At 40.0% G+C, this 19,638-nt stretch overlaps 2 protein-coding genes across 3 annotated transcripts in view; one reads left to right on the forward strand and one right to left on the reverse strand.

Annotated features, from left to right (window-relative positions):
- The window catches only part of LHFPL7 (LHFPL tetraspan subfamily member 7), a 53,136-nt gene extending 42,796 nt beyond the window's left edge, over positions 1–10,340 (forward strand). Inside the window, exon 3 of the mRNA XM_052689194.1 lies at positions 9,625–10,340. Coding sequence (XP_052545154.1) covers positions 9,625–9,851 — 227 coding nt within the window. The 3' untranslated portion in view covers positions 9,852–10,340. The remainder of the gene's footprint in view (positions 1–9,624) is intronic.
- A 1,746-nt stretch (positions 10,341–12,086) lies between these two features.
- SPATA22 (spermatogenesis associated 22) lies at positions 12,087–18,304 on the reverse strand. Of its 2 annotated transcripts, none has more exons than XM_052689191.1 (8): positions 18,213–18,304; positions 17,734–17,856; positions 17,010–17,064; positions 16,776–16,868; positions 16,035–16,389; positions 15,597–15,726; positions 14,975–15,072; positions 12,087–13,925 (listed from the first exon to the last, which is right to left on the reverse strand). In XM_052689191.1, the coding sequence occupies exons 1-8, from the start codon at positions 18,253–18,255 to the stop codon at positions 13,884–13,886; spliced, it is 939 nt and encodes a 312-aa protein (XP_052545151.1). In that variant the 5' UTR covers positions 18,256–18,304; the 3' UTR covers positions 12,087–13,883. The 2 variants fall into 2 exon arrangements, with proteins under 2 accessions (XP_052545151.1, XP_052545150.1); XM_052689190.1 differs by having other exon boundaries at positions 12,087–14,570.
- Positions 18,305–19,638: the final 1,334 nt, after the last annotated feature.

Raw genomic sequence — 19,638 nt, forward strand, 5'->3', positions numbered from 1 at the left:
TTCTTTGCATATAAATGTATTCAGACAGATTTCCAATGCACATGGCCCTCTGTGATCAGGATCTTAAGTAGTTTATTTATTAAGAAAGAATAGTGCTTGTTTATTTAAGAGTTTCATCTCTCTTTAAAAAACAAAGTCTAGAAAACAAATACATTTCAGTGTCAGAAGATCCATGGCAGCGCCATTCCCTGTATTAAGAAAACAAAGGTAATAATACAGATGTCCTTGAGAGCAACTGTTTCTAACAGAGATAAGATGGTGATTAATGGGAAGTTTGTTCTTGCCAGGGGTGGCTATCAAGTATGAGTAAATAAATGGGATGGTTCCATTCTTGCAGTCTACCCACCATAAATATTATTACTCTGGTAATAGGAAGATGCAATACTGCTGGCCATTCAGAGGTTCAAGATTCTGAAAGCATCCTTGCCCCTTAGGTTATTCTCTTGATGCCATCATTTACTATGATGCCACAGGAGAAATAAATGGTGTGGCAACCAATTTAATTTAGTTTTCAAACGATTTCTAGAATATGATATTATTATCTGATGGTGTCACTGCACCTTATAAACGTTGTCTGAAGATCTTAACCTTAAGAAATGGAACAGCCTTTATGAGGCTGGATTTTAAACATGATAAAGTGTTAAAAATAAATAAATACAGGTTATGTCCCCTCTGATTTTAAGAGATCTGCTTGTAGGCAGTGGTACAAGTTCTGCAGCAGCTCACCTCCTTCCTAAGCACTCGGTGGGATGCAGAGTGCTGCCAGGAGCCTCCTGCAGTCCTCCTTTGCACGTGTCTGAAGTCACTTGCAAAAGAGAGAGGATTTTCAATGCTGTCTTAAGTGGAGATAGAAAAAACCTCCCTCCACAAAGACGATCAGTCGTCCCCATGGTTTATTTATGGATTTTGCATTTCACGGTCCAAATACATGAACTAAGTTATTCTGTCAAAAAATGTAAATGGTGATCATTTGTTAGCTGCACCACTTGAGTAATTGCATCCAACTGTAATAAAGTTATTGAAGGGATTTATTAACCTGATGAAGTAACTCATTAAATCCTTCAAACACATTAATGAAGGAGGAAGCATGGGTCCTTTTGTTACGACTGAAGATGGGAAATTGTGGAACAGAGCCTACTTGATAAAGATGATCAGATATCCCAAATCAGCTTTATTTAGCTAGCCATTTTCAGGCTTTCTATCACTACTGTGGATTTTTCCATTAATTTTCTAACCTAAAGGCCCATTGACTGAAGGGAGGACAGGTCAGAGTGCAACACGCTGCCAGGCTTGTCTGAGGATCAGGCTGCTTTCAGTGAATTAGCAGCTGTGCTCTCATTTCCCACCTCCAGAGTACCTAGGGTTAAGCTACAGCTGATTCTTTTTACAACATTTTAAAGGTTAGCAAAACCACTGCTTGGGTACAAGTGGCACTTTTCCAGTTGGCAGAATTAAAAACCTTCCAAGCACACAGGTAGCGTTCAAAGTTGGAGGTGCAGCTATAACCAACTTCAGTAGGATGTATCCAACCAGACGGCTGTGTGACACCTGGGCTGTAAAAAGAGGGGAGCTCTGGAGAAGACAGCTATTCCCAGCATTACTGGTGGCACTGCTGGTTGGTGGTGAGTTGGAATCAGTAGCGTGAAATGGGGGCTGTTACTGAACTGTTCTTTATGATCAGGTGGCAGTACGTGTGTATCTGCTGAGTGATGACATCCACAGGACTACAGAGTGTCTGAGAAACAGGGAACTCTGCTTTCAACCCCCTGTCAAAGAGTTTTTGTTAGAAGATATGAAAACATGTAATTTGCGTCTCCCTGGTAATTCTTGTGTCCTGGGGAAATGGAAGCTGGTCATTGTTGCATAAATCAATTAGAAGAAGCATGTAGGATGCCTTTTTTGTTTTAAGCATGTATTTTTCATGGTCGCATCCCAGATAAAATGCTGTTCTGTCAGGGATTCTAATCACCTTTCAGCCATTTATGTAAAATGCCTGTCTCTGAAAGAGGTAATGAATGCAATATCCCTGAGGCTTGAAGACTGTTGGGATGCCAAGTGTGCCTGTAACGATGTGAGATGTGGGCATTGCTCTCAGGCATGAGCCTGACTCAGCTCTGCACAGCACATCTCAGCAGTGCAGGAGACAAGATACAGAATGTGCAAAGCTAAAATAAATTCACTGTAAAACGCCTTTAAAATAAGGTCACCTCTGATGTAAGGCTAGTATTTAACAGCTAGCAGCTTCATTAGGGATCTGTTTTCATGAGTGTCTGAGAGTCTTGGAAGGGGCGAAAAACGTGATTTAAAACAGACACGTGAGGGGAGCAGGTTGGGAAGAGAAGGGAGCAAATGTGTCATGTCAAATTGTGACATCTCAGGTGATCTACACATCACTGCCTGTCTTTTGGACCTCAGCCCCTGCTCTAAATAGCTATTTAAGAACTTGGAATTGACAGCCAGAGCAAGAGCAAAGACCTACTGTAGGCTGGGCAGAATCTCCCCTTTCCAAGTAGGCTGATTCCTCTGCAGAGACAATAATGCTGCATGGAGACATGTCAGCTCCTTCACTCAGGCTAATACTGCTCTTGCTAGGGAACATATTGCATGGTGAATTGAAGCTGCATTTGTTCTTAGCCAAAGGATCACAACAAGAAGCATTAATTAAATTTTCAGTTATCAATTTCATTCCCTATCTGTGCTGGAGAGCATGCTAGTTCTGGCAGGGATAGGTTAATTAAGAAAAGAAGCAAGGCATTTGCCACCTTTATTTCTATTAGTAGAACAGGAACCGAGCAGCTAAGCAATGTGCATTGCTTAGAAAATGTGTACCATATTATGTTTACCTAAAACAGAGCAATTGAAATCTGCATTTTTATTAGCACTTTTTAATTGTTGAATAAAATGTAACAGAGAGAAGGGAATACAGGCACACTGAAGTACAAAACATTCTGAATGTGCTGCTGTCATCTAAAGGCTCCAGCACTGATTTAATATTATTTTACTGCTCTGTTTCTATGTTTGGTGTTCTGAAAGAGATGGAGCGAGCATGACTTACATGATTTCCAATAAAATAAATAGAAAATATATACAATTATTGAAGAAATAAAATAGTGAAAAATTGTAATGGCTTCCAAACAAGAGTGCATCTGATGGCCCCCACTTCTTCAATTCCTGAGTCTTTTAAAATTTTGTTTAACTGTCTGCTATCCTGAGAAACATTTGCTCTTGTCTCCCCCTTCTACAGTCCACTAAATAGGCTGTATATCTTCTAACCTTGCAGGTGACAAAATGCACTCCTTCACTGTAGTCCACACAGCGCCAGATCATTTCAGCCTTTCTGAGTAAATGACATGCAACTCTATAACTGCATGATTAGGCCCATAGATTACCAGATTACAACCATAAATCTTCCCCATAGCTACCACTCGCTTGGCAGAAATAGTGAAGTACCATCATTTGTTCTCATGTAGAAAACATGCTGTGAAATGCAACCTCAAAGGTCACCAGGATGGCATTTCCTTTTGTGGCCCTCAATAAACTTGTAGCTAATGCAGCAATTACCAAGCCCAATTACCCCTGTGCAGCCTTCAGAGGATTTCTTTTCTGAAGTCTGGGTAGCTGGATTCCACTTTTTTCAGTTATAATGTGGGGTAGATTCAGCTGTCTGCACAATTGCTAGACATTTCTGGAACAGGCTATTTGTGCACTGAGGGCCTGGCTGAATGAGGAGGCTGTGCCACCAAAATGGGAGCAGGGTGTTTGAGCAATACTAATGAGATGTGTGCAAAAAGGTGTGCGGGCACTCATTTCAGCTTTAGTTTTATTTAAATAACCTCTTCCTTCCTATTCCACCTGGGCTGAATCCAGATAAACTGTAGTAACATTGAGCATCTTTTTCTACATGCGTGTCTCCCAGTAGTGTTGTGTATATATACATAGATAGAAACACAAGTTACTGGACCTAATGCACTACCTTGGCAGTTGTACTCACATACTCAGCATTTAATTAAACAGTCTGAGGCACTGTACAAACTGGCACATCTCCTTTGTTAGCTAAGACAGGGTTTTGACAAGCTACATAGCTTTCTTTATATCCACATTCATTTTATAGCCACTAAGTGCTAACCTGTGAGTTGTACCATTTAGGAAAAAAAAAAACACCAGAAAAGGAAGTGATACAATCTTCTGCATATCTGGCAACAGTCTGAGACTGATGCATATTCTTTACAACATGTTTGACTGAAAGGAAGCCAATGGAATAGTTCTTATAAGAGGAGAAGAGCTGAAGTGCAGTATGTTAAGGTGGTTGTATCCTTGTTACCACTTCCAGCTCTTTGTTCGGGGAAAGATAGCTGGATTTTCATCCCACGTGTATGAATGCTATTATCCCTTTTCCCAGCTCTCCATTTTGCTTTCTTTGGGGGGAATAATTGCTAGGGCTGCTTTCAAGAGTTTGAATTATGGGAACCTCACCTGCACCTGCTAGTTCCATAAAGGAGAAGGCTCTGTAATGAGGGCCCCTGTTTGTCTCACTGCCCAGAATGATTCGTTTCCATACCAGTAGGATTTTATCTGCTTCAGTTTTATCTTTGACAGGTCACCTCCCTCGCCATGTTATCTGTACTTAAATGACATTTAAAATGGTGCCTGCTGATTTTAGACATATATCAGTTCTTTATCAAATCTACTCCTCCTTGCCCTGATTCTGTTTGCACACTTAGGTGCAGCTATTATCACAGAGAACAACAGCTGTGACCTTGGATCTTATTTAGCATTGTCTTTAGGCTTCCAGTTGTTGGAAGAGACTTACATGTATCTCCTTTTCATAGGGGGGAACTTGCAAAATATCCTACATGTAGTGGCCCTTCAGGCATGCTACAAAAATACTTGCTTGGGAAGAATGCTGGAAATTATGAAGTGCAGTGTAGCCAGTGCAGTAGGAAAAGAGATGATGCTTTTGAAGATCTCTGGCTGAGTTCTGGTTAAAGGGTTTTCTCAGCACTGCTCAGATATTAGCTGTATTTCTGGCTCTGTGTTTAGGGTGTCTGTGGCTTTGAATCAGCATCTGCTTTCTCATTTAAAATCATATTAGTAAAATCAAATAAATGTAAGGAAAAGCTTAAGAGGAGCTAATAAAATGATTAGAGAACATTGTATAAGCTCAAGGAAATGTTATTCAAAGTCAATTGAGTGTGTGTAAGAAGAACTGCCAGCTTTAAGGAGAGAGAAAATGGATTATATGTGAGAGGAAACTTCTTGATGAGATGAGTGAGAAAACTGCTTTGGTAGATTAAACTTTGTCAATAAAAATGTTCCAAGAATAGATAAGACTGTAAAGTAATCTGTAATTGGTCTGGAAGAACACTTGCTGGCCTACAATTCAGCCTTAATTCTCATGATTGCCTGAGATATCCCACACTCCTGCAATTAATCCCTCATAGCCACAAGAGTCAGGAATATAATGTGCTCCTAAAATACGCAATTTAAATTTCTAAAACCAAATAATCTTCTTACAGCAGGTAACTTCAGCAAGATAATTCAAGCACAGCATATTTTACTACTGGTAACCATTACTACTATTACACATCATTTAAGCACATTAACAAACACAATAAAACAAACCCATCTCCCCTCCATCGCTCTTTTTTGGTCTCTGTAATATTTGTGGACCATCTCAAGGTTTTGATCCCAAGCTGTTTTCAGTTTAAACATAAGAATGGTAGGATGCACCTCAGTTTAGCCAAGTTTTCACGCTCCTGCCTCACAGTACAGAAAATGGTTCAGCTGTTTGTTTCCTACGCTGAAAACTCAGCAGTGCTGGGGAAAGAAGTGGGAATGGAAATAGCCATTTTCTGTGCATGGTATTTGAGATGGTTGTACATTGGTGCCCTCTGCACATACTTGAGAGAACTGCATCACTTTGGTTTGGGTTAAAACGAACAGGAAAGTACATTGTGATTGGTTTAAATACTTGAACAGTATTTCAAGAACTCAATGGAATAAATAAACCTGAGCAACGATAGAAAGTTGTAATTAATTATATTTTTAAATAGTAGCAAATGCTGCTTTCCCCTGAGTATCGGTGACCAATTATTACCGTCACCAATTTGCAACTTTTTAGAGTAAATGCTCTGTTTTCCATAAAAAGAGGAGCCCTCCTTCCTAATAATAACGCTTTCCTGATATTTAAAGCTACTCTATTTAGAAATTCAGGTATCAGCTTTTTTAAAAAGGTGGGAAACAACATTGTGTTTACCTTTGGGTCTGCAGGGGAGCAAGAGCACAGCCCAGGGGTACTGTGTGGGCTGGCAAACCTGCCAGAGGAGAACTGCCAGTTGCCATCTGACTGTAGGACACCAGTGAAGTAAAGATGAGAGAAGAAGGGGGTGAGACTGGAACTCTTTGTCAGGGCAGAAGATAAAAAAGTAGATTTTAGAAGCGACTTACGGTTGAATTGATGCACGTGGACTTGACTGTGAAGTGCCCTGCATTCAGCAGTGGCTGTGAGTTAACAGGTGAGATCACAGCTGATGGTGTCCTAGCAATAACAAATCCCACTTATCAGATACTAAAACAACAATTAAAAGTGCATGTTTTTAGCACGACCCAGGAGGTCATGGGACATGAGTGTCAACAGTCTGAGGAGCCCAACGACCAGTCAAGCCTCGTTAAAAAAAGCAATCCAACTATCCATGTTAGCAGCAAGGCCACTCCAAACTGCTTCTTACTGCAGAAAAGGCCCCAATCTGTTGTCTTGCTTTCTCATCATCGTTTGTGACAGTGAGGTTACACTACACATCACAGTAATACAAACTCACTGCTGTATTCTGACACCTTCTAAAGGGTTGTTTGTTGCTGGAAAATCGTGCAGAGGTGTAAGTGCTCGATGAGTAGCCTAAATGGAGCCCCACTGCTTCTTTGTGTGTTCTCCCAGCTAACTGCACTGCTGATGGACAGCACTATTAAGCCGTCATTAGCACCACGTCTGAAAGCTTGGCTTCTGCTGATAATAACAGGCTATTCAATATCTGGAGCCTTTGTAAGAAAGAGGGCACCTAAATGAGAATAATGAGGTCATTCTGTGACATGCCTGAGGATATGAAACCATGGGTAACTTCTTAGCCCGTTTGATATGTGAACACATTACATTCAACTGTGACAGATTATTTCTAGCATTCAAAACAAAACAACAACAAAAAAGCTTCTTCCATTAAATCAGACTATAAAACATGAGCACCAAGTGGTAATCAAAACACTGGCATGGCTGTAAAGCACAACCTTCAAAATATTAATTCTGTGTAACCCAACCAAAAAGAAAACATTCCTATGGACAGATACAAGAAGTAGAGCAAGGGGTTGAGATACGATCAGAAAAACAGCTAAGCTTAACAGCACAGTTTGAAGGGATTTCATGGTAAAAAGATTGCTTACAATTGTGCATAATGACTTGGAGCTGAACGAGATGTGTGGACCATTTTGACTTTGAGAAGATGAATCAACTGAAATAACTGAAATGTTATTTTCAGACCTGCTTCTTGCTTAGAGCATGGAGCTACAGACCACTAGGTCTGAGGACTGACTGCTTTAGTCTGTAGCTCTGTTCAGAGGTTTAACACTCAAACTTTACAATGCCAGGAGGAACATTCTAACCTTTCTGTTTATTCTCCAAGGTGACTTTTTCCATTTCTCTCCATTTCTCTCAGAGTTTTCCTGGGTGTGCAAGAATCACACAAATGACGGGCTGTGCTGCTGAGCAAAGGAAGAGTGCTGGCCCTTAGCTCTTCTTTTGGGAAAGCCCAGTAATCTTTGCTAGACAAAACATTCCTGCATGACTAGTTTAGTCTAACACATATGCAGTTAAGGTAGATCTGGATCATACAATCCAGTTTTTTGCATTTAGCTTCAGTTTCTGTATGCAGAGAAACACAGCTGCTGGGAATTGTGCTGTGCTCCACATCTCGTGCTCCCTGGCGTGCCCAAGGTGCTGCGTGTGCTGGGGAGGACCTTGCATGTAGAACTGTCAACTTCTGCACCTTAAGCCTGGAAAGAGGGGAAGGCCACAGTGTTCTTTCCTTGTGAACCTCTGAGAAGTTAGCGTTCACAAAGAGCTTAAAGGGAAAGAGCGGAGATGGGAAGGAGTGCGGGTGAACACCTTGCTCTCAGAGAGCTCCTCTGACCAGCAGGCAGTTTCTCTTTGTTCCTGAGTTACCCTGGAGGAAAACAGACGTGCAAGTTTGCTTCTGTTCCAGTTTCTCTCCTTTGAACTTCTGTTTTCTTGGTCTTATTATTTCTTGTGTTTTTTGTTTGTTTTATTTTCTTACAAGGGATTAACTGTTAACTCAGCCATTACCATCATTCTTGAGTTACTAACAATTCACCCAGGATTTGAATAAATGTGGGAATAAGGACTGCCTCGTAATATCCGATGCATAAAATAAACCTTTCTAAAAGTAGGCTATAGATTATAGATATAGCACTAGTTCAATAGCAAAAGCAAAACAAAACAAACCCCCATAAAATGAACAATATTTCTCAGTGTTCTTTCCGACAAGAGCTACATAGAGGGGCTGGGGTGACACAGCTCTTCGTATCAGCCTACCTCAGCACCTCTTGACTGGCAAGGTGGACAAAGACAGACTCTGAGCACTGTGCCTGGTGCCCTTTAGTGTATCTGCATCACCTGTGCCTTGGGCAGTCCTATTTTCAAAGCAGAAAAAATAGTTCTGCTCTTTATTAATTGCACAACATACATTTAAACAACACGCATTCATTAAAGACTAAGATCTGTGAAGCTCTATTAAAAGCTAACAGATAATCCAGACAGAGTAATTGCAGGAGGCAAGCCTGGCTTTCAAACTTCGGGAAGCAGCTTAAGTTTTCATTGTATTTTAGACATATTTCCTCATTATACCTGGATTAATCTGCTGGTGTGTTTGGCTTGAAAGAGATTTCCTCCAACTCTGTGCCTTTCTACTGAAACTTCACATTCCTACAGCATATCTTTATCCCCTGTTTTTATCCCCCGAGCTGTCAAATGAGATAATAAGGCAGCCTTCAGCCTTAATTTGTTAAAAAATCAAAAGCCAAATAAAAAGATTATGTTGCATTATATTGCATTGTATATTGAGTTCGCAGTGCTGAGCATAATGACAAAGTGTTACATTATCAGAACATCATCAGCAGAATCTGCAAAACTACATTTAATCTCTTTAACTGAATGTTGTTACTTGGCAGAACAAAGTCACTGTTTGTCTCACGCCCCAAAAATGCTATTGAGAAGAAAATAAGCAGCTCTGCAGTCTGCAAGTTTAGGAACTCTTCTCCTTTACATCTGAATCATCTCACTTTTTAAACGGCTGTATGATGTGCACCACAGCATTCCAGACATTATGTAATGAGCAGCAGTTCTCATGCAAAAAAATCCCAGCGCTAACTTGCTGCCGCGTTATGACACTACTGTTCATCAGAGATAATTATGAAAAATGTTCTGACAATCAGGAGTATTTTTAAGCTATAACTTTTCCCACTGCTTTAAATGTTACGCATTTGCCTTTCTAAAACAAAGAATTCTTTCAAAGGAATTAAAAGCTCTGTAGTAACAGTGGTTTCTTTTCTCCTCTCCAGTGTTCATTATGGCTTCTGGGCTTTTGGTTTACCCTTTTGGTTTCAACTCTGCTACTGTGAAGAGATTCTGTGAGAATTCAGACATCTACTATGCAGGAGACTGCCAGATTGGATGGGGGTATATGCTGGCAATTGTGGGGGTCATGTTGTCTGTCTTTTTACCATTCTTTGCAAAATATGCACCAAAAGAGCACATATCTCCGACTCCAATACCTACTATTTTATAGTATTTTATTACTGTGTAAGAACAGAACATTCCTGTCTACGGGCAACGGGCAGCAGTTATTATAGCACTTCCATTTAGCTGTATTGCTAAAGAGAAAAAAAGAAAAAAAAAAAAAAAAAAAAAGGAGATGGGGAGAGAAGGTCAGATTCACAAAGACCAAAAGTGCATTGATAGTCTTCCGTACACACGAGTAGCGAACGCTCTGGAATTAAACTAAGATGAATCAGCAGCCTTTGTGCTGCTCCGAACACAGCCTTAGCAAAAGTTGGTGTCAGTTTATCCTCAGAACATCTGTCTACCTCCCAGGCTGTTTCTTTTGTGTCTCAAAACCTTAAGACTTTTAAAAAGTTTCAATCCACTTTTTATATATTACTAAATGTGAAAGCTTTTATGAACCCACTAATTTTAAAACCAATAACAATATTTTGTTATAATTATTTTGGTTAATTAAAAAAAAAAAAAAAAGCCTACTAGTAGCCATGGCCTACAATTAAGCCTGATAACTAAAAGTGTATACCAGAACAATTTTCTTTTTAATCTCTATGTATTAGTAGCACCTCCATATTGTCAGTTGTCAGGACACATTCATCCTGATCTAATCCTCCAGATTTACAGTCGTGTTCACGAAGATAACAGAGAGAGATGTAACTGCTTCCAAAGGCTCATGATGATGTAACAGGTTAAGAAAGTATTTTTTTTTCCCATGTTTCTTCAATTCTTATTTTAAGTGGAATCTTGCAGAATGATTTGAACTATGACAACTGCAGATTTGCTGTTGCTGCTCTTTAAGGCAGTAAACAACAACCTGTGCTTACAAGTGTGTGCCCTGTGGCCCTTATGTGTAGTGGCAACGCAAGCCAGAATTGACCAGATTGTAGCATATCCAATCCTTTTAAGATCCTGCTGTTGTAATATGTTTAGATGGGAAGTGTTACTGCATCCTATGAAGAAGAAGAACCTGATTCCACGTCAGAAGTAGCACATGGCCGTAGTTCGTGGGCTTGTGTGTGCAATTCATCTGATCTCCTCAGTAGCATTGGATTCATTACTATCAAAGACTGAAATAAGTGCACTTGATTCCTTAAGGAAGGGAAACATTGGGTTCTAAGCTCCCCCCACTGTTCTGTGTTTCATTTAAAATAATTTGAATTCTAATATTTTATTTTCTATTATTTATTAACAGGCACGTAGATTATATTTAATTCAGAGCCGTATGTCTCAGTTTGCATTTTGGCACAACCTAAGTGATCAAGTCCATTACTCTTCATTTATCTGAGCCCAACTAATTCCAGAAGTTAGTGCTGCTTTTATGTTGTTTTTTTATGGAACGTGTACATGAAGGAACAGACAGAGACATGTTGAGGATGTATAACAAATGCAAACAGACAGAACAATCACTGTGTAATTTTAATACGTCAGAGACTCCTACAGTCTGGTTTACATTCCTCACGCTTCTGAACATCAATGGACTGTTGCATTGTTTTCCAAAATAATGATCTGCTGTTACGTTTTCATGCACTCCAAAAGCAAATTCTGCACACTAAGTTTTATCACTGACCTTTGGAAACACAGATTTCGCAGTGGAATTAAGGACACTGAGAATTAGAGAAAGAGCATTGTGTGTTTTTGCTCTCAGTGAATAAGAGATGACATCCTCCAGATACCTAACGAAGTAGCTTAAAGGAATGTCAAAATTAAGCAGAATTGATTTCCATCATTTCTGTATAGTAGCACGCTTCCCTGTAACATCCTTTAAACGAATAGCTAAAATTGACAATTTTTGTATAAAAGTCAGAAAAGTGAGGAATAACGACCAACAAGTAAAAAGGAAATGATAACCACAAAGTAGAGAGAGAGAGACAGAGATGCAGGCTTTTCTTTCCTAACCAACCTGTGCCTTTACTCTAGAACCATTAGACAAGACAGGATCAATATGGTTAAAAAGAATCAACAACTGAAACGTGTAATGTGTATAAACTGTATTATGTAGGGTTTTTTCTGTTTTGTGTAACGTTTAAGACTGTCACTTAATGTTCCACTAGAAAAGTGATTTGTTAGTGTGCAAAAAAAAAAAAAAATTGCAAGGACCTAAAATCCACAAGCAAAATTTTGTGTTTTTCTTAACATCCACACCATACCTGCTGAGCACAGCCAATCAGCTCCTGTCATTGCTTGTTAACTTTCACATGTGCAGAACTAGAACCTTCATTCAACCACAATCTGAGGACTGCAGCACTGTGTGGTGTTGAACACACACACACACACACACACACACACACACACACACACACACACACACACGCTCTCTTGCAATTCTGGCCCCACAGCTCAAACCTCCCTCATAATTTCAACGTACTGTTTTAATGGAGTTCTACAATTCACAACGCTGCTGTACCAAATCTTTTACTTCTTTAAACTCAGCCTTTTTTGTTGTGAGCGCTGTCAGGCTCTGTTTCCTTCCATGAACCCAACTACTGCCTCCATTTGGAAATTTTGTTGTTTTACCATACATTAAGGAAATGAAGCATAAGTACAGGACCCCTACAACTGGACAGGCAAAACTTTCCTTGAAACATCCATGCTCAGAACCAGCTTAGCACAGAAGACAGAGATAAGGCAAGGGATTCTTAGCACAGTTAGGAAAGCATATGCTTTAGCTCCTTAACTGACAGCTTCAGTAGGGTGTTGCTAACAATCCATATGCTAACACTGACAGATCACTTTTTAAAATAAAGACTGTCTGCGAGTTGAACTGTGTAAAGCATTTTCTTGTTAAAAGTCAAACAATTTATGGGATCAGGTTCAAGTTTTATTCTAAATATATAATTTTCTAAGTGTAACTAAAAGCTGTATTTTCCATTAATGTGTTTCTGCATTGACTAGCTGGCTCCTTTTTAGAATATTAACTGTTTTCTGTATTTGACTTGTTGGATACAATACTTCAATTATTTTAAATGTGAAATTTCCAATTGCCAACACTGTATAATAAAAAAATTTGAAAAAAAAAAAAAAATCACTGTTCACTGTTTTCTTAACATCTCTCTCTTTTTTTATTAAAAAAAAAAATTCCAACAAATTTGGTACAAGGTGTTGAAGTAAGGGGAGAAGGAAATAGAAACAACAGGAATAAGTGTGAGAGTAGATGTTTGAAGGCAAAGACACAAACATGCATGTGGACCGTCCCTCACAGGATGTTCCTATGGCAAAGGCAAGGAAGTTCTGTGCTCAAGTAATTATTTTCCAACTTCCTGCGTGTCCTTAAACAACGTTCCCACAGCTACAGGGCATGCTGCTCTTTTAAACAAGTGTCTTAATGATCCGCTGTTTTTAAAGAGGAGTACAACTAGTGGTGTAGCAAAGGGAACCACGTGAATACCTACTGTGTACAGCTGTATCCTGTGAAATCCTTCTGCAGTGCCTGTTATGTGCCTTTCTGGAAGAGCTCTTACACATGCTGTTGCTATTCAAAGGAAACTGAAGCAGGATACACCATCTTACTTTCTAGCAGAGAGCAATTTTAATGAAATCACACAAAGAACTTTGTTGATGTTTGATCACTACTGAACTTTGACCAAACACTCACCACAGTCAACATTCTGAAACAGGTACTGAAGGTATTTCTAATAGCTGAAGGTAAGAAGCAATGGCAGTGTGAATTAGTTTTGACAGTATCCTTTTTCTGAGACACCTGAACTACTGTCAAAGTCAAATTTGTGTGGCCAAGTATTACAGAAATCAGAAACATAAAATTTCACTCTCAGCAAATTGTTTGTAAAGGTCTAAACTGATTGCTTGTGGGCATAGAAACAAACAAAAACCCACCACACCAAAAGGGGAAAATAAAATGTACAGTAGGTAGCACGTATAGGCAGTGTGGCATGGAGGCGAGAAGGTAAGAGAAGGGTTTGATCCCCTTAGGGATGCTCAAAACATGTTTGAGAATTCCTCAGGCTTAGGCCATCTCTAAAAAGGAGGCACTGTTTTCATTCTCGTTAGCCACCTGTGGCTCAGCCTCATTTCTCCTCCTCGTGCCTCAATGGAAGGAAGTTTCACTATTAAGTCTTTTCTTCAGTGACTGGGAGAGATAAGAGGCCACTAATCAGCCTGGTCTGCTGTTAAGGATGCATACACTGGGGTAACAGACAAAAGGGATACGAGTGGGGCACTCCCTGCAGTTCTCACTGATCCATGGATTTTTTTGTTTGTTTTTAAATAAAACTCATTGAACAGTCCATTCCAAAAAAATAGAATTTGCCTCACTCTAGTTAAGCAGGAACAGTTCATATAAATAAGTTACGTTCATATAAACAACTTCAACATTTTAATTCAGAATTTCTCCAGTAAAATCCAATGAACTACATAACAAATGCTGTTATCGCACAGATAGCCAGAGAAAATACACTGTGAGAGTAATAGTGGAAACAAAATGCTGTCCTTAGCATTTGTTGATAACAGAGTATATTTTCAATTATTTAGTCACATTTTTCAGCATTAGTTTGAGTGAATGAATTTTATACAACCTTTACATTTAAATTTCATTCATTGTTTTTACGTAGGCTGTCATCTCAACATCTGCAATTTTAACAAATTCTTGAAAAGTGTTTTGTTCTGGAACAGTTGCTGGTCTTACAGAGACACACTTGAAAATGTTCTTTTTTGTGTCATAGTTTCCCATGCATCTGAGCACACGGCCTCTAATGAGTCTTGGAAGCTCGCGATCCTTCAGCAAAAATGCAACAAATAAAGACATTCCATCACCTTTCTAACATGGAGGCTTTCCAAATGCCTGATTGCTGCTTATTAGTGCATTTCTGGAAGTTGTATCAAACACTGAAGGAATTTACATAATTTTTTTTTTCTTTTTGCTATTATCAACAACTTACGAGCTGAACTGAACTGAAAGCCCAACCTGCATCTTCAATATTTTTGGTGAAACTGAAGTCTGAGGGTGCCCAAATAGCAGCTGCATTATTGCTCTACACCAGCCTGGGTACAATAATGTATAAACACCCAGTCTTCCTTTTACAACACTATTTTCTGTTTTCTCAGAACACCACATTATTAGCTTCCTAAAGGCACAGCATGCAGTGGTGTCTTTGTCATGTACATACATGGAATACTTACAATTTCATAAAAAACACACGGCAGGCTCTCCTTTCCATCTCTCAAAAGAAAATTCTTGGCTCCGTACGCTCCAGATGTGACTGCAGAATCAAGGGTGCCTACAGCATGTAACAAAACCAAGGCACGATGTAAACATCAGAGCTGTACTAAATATGATATCAAGACATCATGATAACATTTCCTTCACAAAAGCACAACGGTGTATCAATCAGCATCAGTTTCCTGTCACAACCTGCTGACAGCCCTGGAAGTTCCAGTATGTTATGGGCTTCTAATACTCTTCTAATAGTAAAACTGGATTTAAAATCTGCCTAACTGGAGTGACAAAATGTCATAACAGTCACTGTAAAGGGGTTATTCCCTTGTTAGCCAGAGCAGAACACAGTTCTCTAAGTTATATTGATCCTCATGTGCCAATCAACGTTAAACATTACGAATATCTTGGCTGTGTCACAATAACAGTTTGCTGAGATGTCATTACACTGTATTTTTATTCATCTTAATTTAATGGGCTTAGTCATTTCTGTTGTCTTTTACCACGCTCATTTCTCAGATAACATCAGTTAGCGTGCCAAGTGAAACCACACTAAGTTACTTTCCATGGGAAGCCCCCCACGCTTACCTAAAACTTCAAATAATATTGGAGTTTTGTAAGTGTATTGGCTCCAGTGCTTCATGCTTTCAATGACTGCAGATACGATTCGCAAAGAATTCCTTTTTTCTTTAAGCTTTAATTGAAATGAAGAAACATCCTTTTGGAGGAAGACGAAAACTTGAGTTAGAGATACGCACTCGAAGACTTGCAAAAGCACGTAGGTGTTCAGTAGTATTATATATCCCATATTTAAAGTATTTGTTCAGACTCTGCACATGACCCCCAGCCAATTTATATGATCATGATGAGGACTGGAGGCCATTAAAATATGAAAATCTCAGCTCTACATTTTTAGAAACTTAAGGGTTTGTTAAGGCAGCCGAGACTGATAGAAACATCATCTGTCCACAATTCTCTTTAAAGTTTTCTTCACTGCATCTTCCTTTTTTGACTTCATAAATTTACCTGACTTTTGGCTTCTGGAACGCAATCAAATTGCTTTTCATTCGTGCTATTTTGCTGACTATTGCAGTTCAATTTATATGGCAGACCATAATCCTGCAGATTTCCTGACGCAGTGTTAGGTTTCACTGGCCACTGTCCTTTAGTGGAACGCGTTTGGCTGGTTTCTGTTGTTTTGATGTGCTGAGATGAATTGGAGCTATCAGGTACTTTCTGCTGCTGAACAGGTTTCCAATTATTTGAACGGTTCTCAAACTTTTGAGTAGTTCCACTACCAGATATTGAACCTGTTCTGTTACTTGCAGGGGTGCACTCATTTCTGTTCCAAATTTTAGTACTGGGAGTCTTCTCTTCTGCCCTGCAGTGTGATGCAAGATAAATTCAGTACCACAGTATCCACCCTGAACACTCAAATAAGCAACCACAGCGTACAAAAGCAGTATTGTTTTAGATTTAAAAATCTGATGCCTCTTTAGATTCAAAGAACATACAATTAAATTTAGCCATTACAGGGCAACCATTACACACTTGCTTAAATCCTTCTGAATTAGGCTTAGGTACACTGGAATTGATGCCCCATTTCAGTTCTTTTTGGCTCATAAGCAGAACGTAATTATTAAGGACAGCAGTGAATACCTGGAAATTAAAAGGGTGTTCCAGAATGCTGCTAGAATATACAGTGAGATGTACTCTCACATAAGAATAACGTTGGTTAAAGATAATAAAATTAAAGTTTTTACTTACCTGTGGTCATACAAGTTTCTTCCAGCTTTGACTAAATTAGGCCTTAGTGCATTGGGTGATTTCACAGGGGAAGGAGCCATGTGATCATCTGCTCTGTTTTCAAAGATAAGTTAAAAAAATCAGTGACACAGTAGCAGCTTTACTTTCAGGCAGGCGTACAGTTCACAGTTTGTGAAGCAAATTGATAGTGCCCAAATAAGAACAGATCTAGAACAAGTGGTACAACATACATACCCATTGTCTGCTGCTTTCTGTAGCTCATCGACTTCTGGGTTTGCAGCTCCCCAGCCTGATTCCCAAAAGACAAAAGATTGAGTATGGATACAAAGTGAAAAGATTGAAAGGTACCAAGTCTGCTTAGGGCTCCTGCCCTACGTAATGTTCCACAGATAGTCCCAGCAGGAGGGAGGAACAAAAGGGGAAAAAAAGAAAGGAATGTGTTTTTTGGTATCTGTAATTATAAGTCAACTTCTAGCAAGTAGACTGCTTTTCTAGATGGTGCTTTCTTACTAGCACAGACACGTTTTTGTCACAAGAAAAACAATGATTGAATACTGCATCATTCTTTCCAAGTACAATTTGAAGAACAGAAGTTCTCTTCTCAGTTACAAGAAAGACATCTTGTAAGTGTTTCTTCTTGTAATACTGGGCTTGAATTTTGATTGAAATCAACTGAAAACAAAAGGTCAGAAATCCAAGAGACTATTTAAATGCCAATGCTACTTCATTCTGTAGCACACAAAGCTTCGACCTCCCTCCAGGCATGAAGGAAAAAAAGCTCAATTGTATTGCGCAGAAAGAAACTTCCTGGAGGACAAGTTTTAAACAATGGGCTTCTCATAAATAAATATAAAGGATGCATATAGTTCTTGATAAGGACAATATCTTGTTTAATACAAGAATAAAATTAATATTTAGTTGGATATAGAGCCATCAAAAATAGACACATCTTAATTACCCAGTGATGAGGAAGAAAAGTCATGAGTCACAGAACTGGAAGCCGGCTCGTTCTTAAGGGGATTTGAGGTGAGGGGCTGCCTGGGTCTCTTTTTCTGGTTGAAGAGAGGCACAGGCAAACAACCTAAAATTAAAATTCACACGATAACACCACACCAGCACTAGGAGCACATGCAGCCTACACTTAATGTATGTAAATAGCGATTATCTGACAATTGTTTTACTTACATTACCCATGGGAATTGTAGTTCATAAGCACGTAGCATAGCGTAGCCCAGTCACTGCCTCACAGGGCTGAGCCCTTCATCCTGCAAATTAGTCTGTGAGCTATACGTATCACTGCATTGCCAGCCCCGTGCCTCCAAAACTTTACACTGTGCCGTAATAACATAGAAATCCGTACAAGTCCACTTGGGAAATGGGCTCCAGGATATGAGCGCAACGATGAATAAGCTGTAAGTGCAAAAGAATGGATAATACCTGCTGTGCTGCGGCTTGAAGCATCAGCTGAACTCCTTTTCATGGCTGTGCTGTGCTTCAATAGCCTACGCTTTTTTGGTTCTCCTCCGTATTCACTGTATGAAAGGTAGGTAAAGGGAAAGTGAGCTAATTAACGCTGTAAACACATTCAAATTACATGCAACTTTACGGCAGTTTGTCTCAGCGCTTTGTTTAACCTGTCCATGCATCACTTCAGACAAACCTAAAACGCGTGAGGATCTGTGCTGAATTTAACGGGCTCACAGGGATCCCAAGCACTCAATTAGCAGATCGATAGCCCACAACATTCAGCATTGAAGCAAAAGTCACATGCCCTAAGATCTTGGCGGGCAATAACAACACTGAATTTGCTGCTGAATTTAAAAGCACACTCAAATGCAAGGAATCAGTTTAGCCTTTAATTCTGCGGCGCACATTAACTGCACTGTGACAACTGCAGCAGCTCCCAGCTCCTCGCTGCCACCTGATTTGTGATTGAAATGCACTGCAAGTGCTATTAAGCCTCATGGATGTTAGCAAATAACACACTTGTAAAATGAAACCTCTCACACCTGACGCCACAGCCCTTGAAGCCAATTTTTGCATGGCATAAGATCCCTTTTCTGCGTGGCTTTATTTTTCTTCCTCTTGAAAGTGAGCAGAGCACAGCCCTGAGCTAAAACATGCGAGGGAAAGTAAAACAAAAAGTAAGCAACAGGCGACACAAGGCTAAACCTGCACACCGCTTCACACGCAGCAGCACCCTCACCTACAAACCAGACCGCCTTCCCACACACTGAAGGGACAGGAGCGAGCAGCAGCCCGCCAAAAATAACGGCTCAACCCGCCCCACCCTCACTCAGGTGCGAGGTCAGAAAAGGGCGGGAAGGGCGGGACGCGCCCTGCGCTGCAGCCGCCGGTGGCCGTGAGAGGGCGCCAGTGAGCAGCGCGGGCAGGAGCTCATCGACCCCTGGGGAGCGGCTGCGGGGCTTCATGAGGTGTTACGGCAGCGTCCGATGGGCTTCCATGTTGAATTGTAGCTTGTTTATTAACAATTAATTCCTAAATCGCTAGCTTTAGAAAACTCCTTCTGAGTTTTTAGGCCAGGTCACTTGAGCAGGAAGGAGAGAATAATAAAAAACTGTGCCCTGTGTGGTGCTGCCATTAACAAGCTTTATATTTTCCACTTCTCGGCGATAAACTAAGTCAAAGCGTTCACTGCAAACAAAGCAGTTAACAAAATCAGTGCTGAATTCTTAATAAACCAAATATGTTCCTGCATAATTAAGCATTGGCTGAGCACAGGAAAACGGGAATGGTTCCCAGCGTGCAGAAAAGGGAAAACATTTCTGCATCTGTGCCACGTGCTCCCGTGATGCGCTGGCAGCCCAGGGGTTAAACGCTGTCCGCAAGTTACTTTGCTCCA

Source organism: Tympanuchus pallidicinctus, unplaced genomic scaffold (assembly GCF_026119805.1).
Source record: "Tympanuchus pallidicinctus isolate F22 unplaced genomic scaffold, pur_lepc_1.0 scaffold24, whole genome shotgun sequence".
NCBI lineage: Eukaryota > Metazoa > Chordata > Aves > Galliformes > Phasianidae > Tympanuchus > Tympanuchus pallidicinctus.

Excerpts from the sequence above, each read along its gene's own strand:
- SPATA22 (XM_052689190.1), bottom strand. The coding sequence starts at position 18,255 with ATGAAAAGGAGTTCAGCTGATGCTTCAAGCCGCAGCACAGCAG. Across the intron at positions 16,869-17,009 it reads CAGAAAGCAGCAGACAATGG|AGCAGATGATCACATGGCTC; the intron begins GTATGTATGTTG and ends CTTTGAAAACAG. Across the intron at positions 16,390-16,775 it reads AGAAACTTGTATGACCACAG|GGCAGAAGAGAAGACTCCCA; the intron begins GTAAGTAAAAAC and ends ATCACACTGCAG.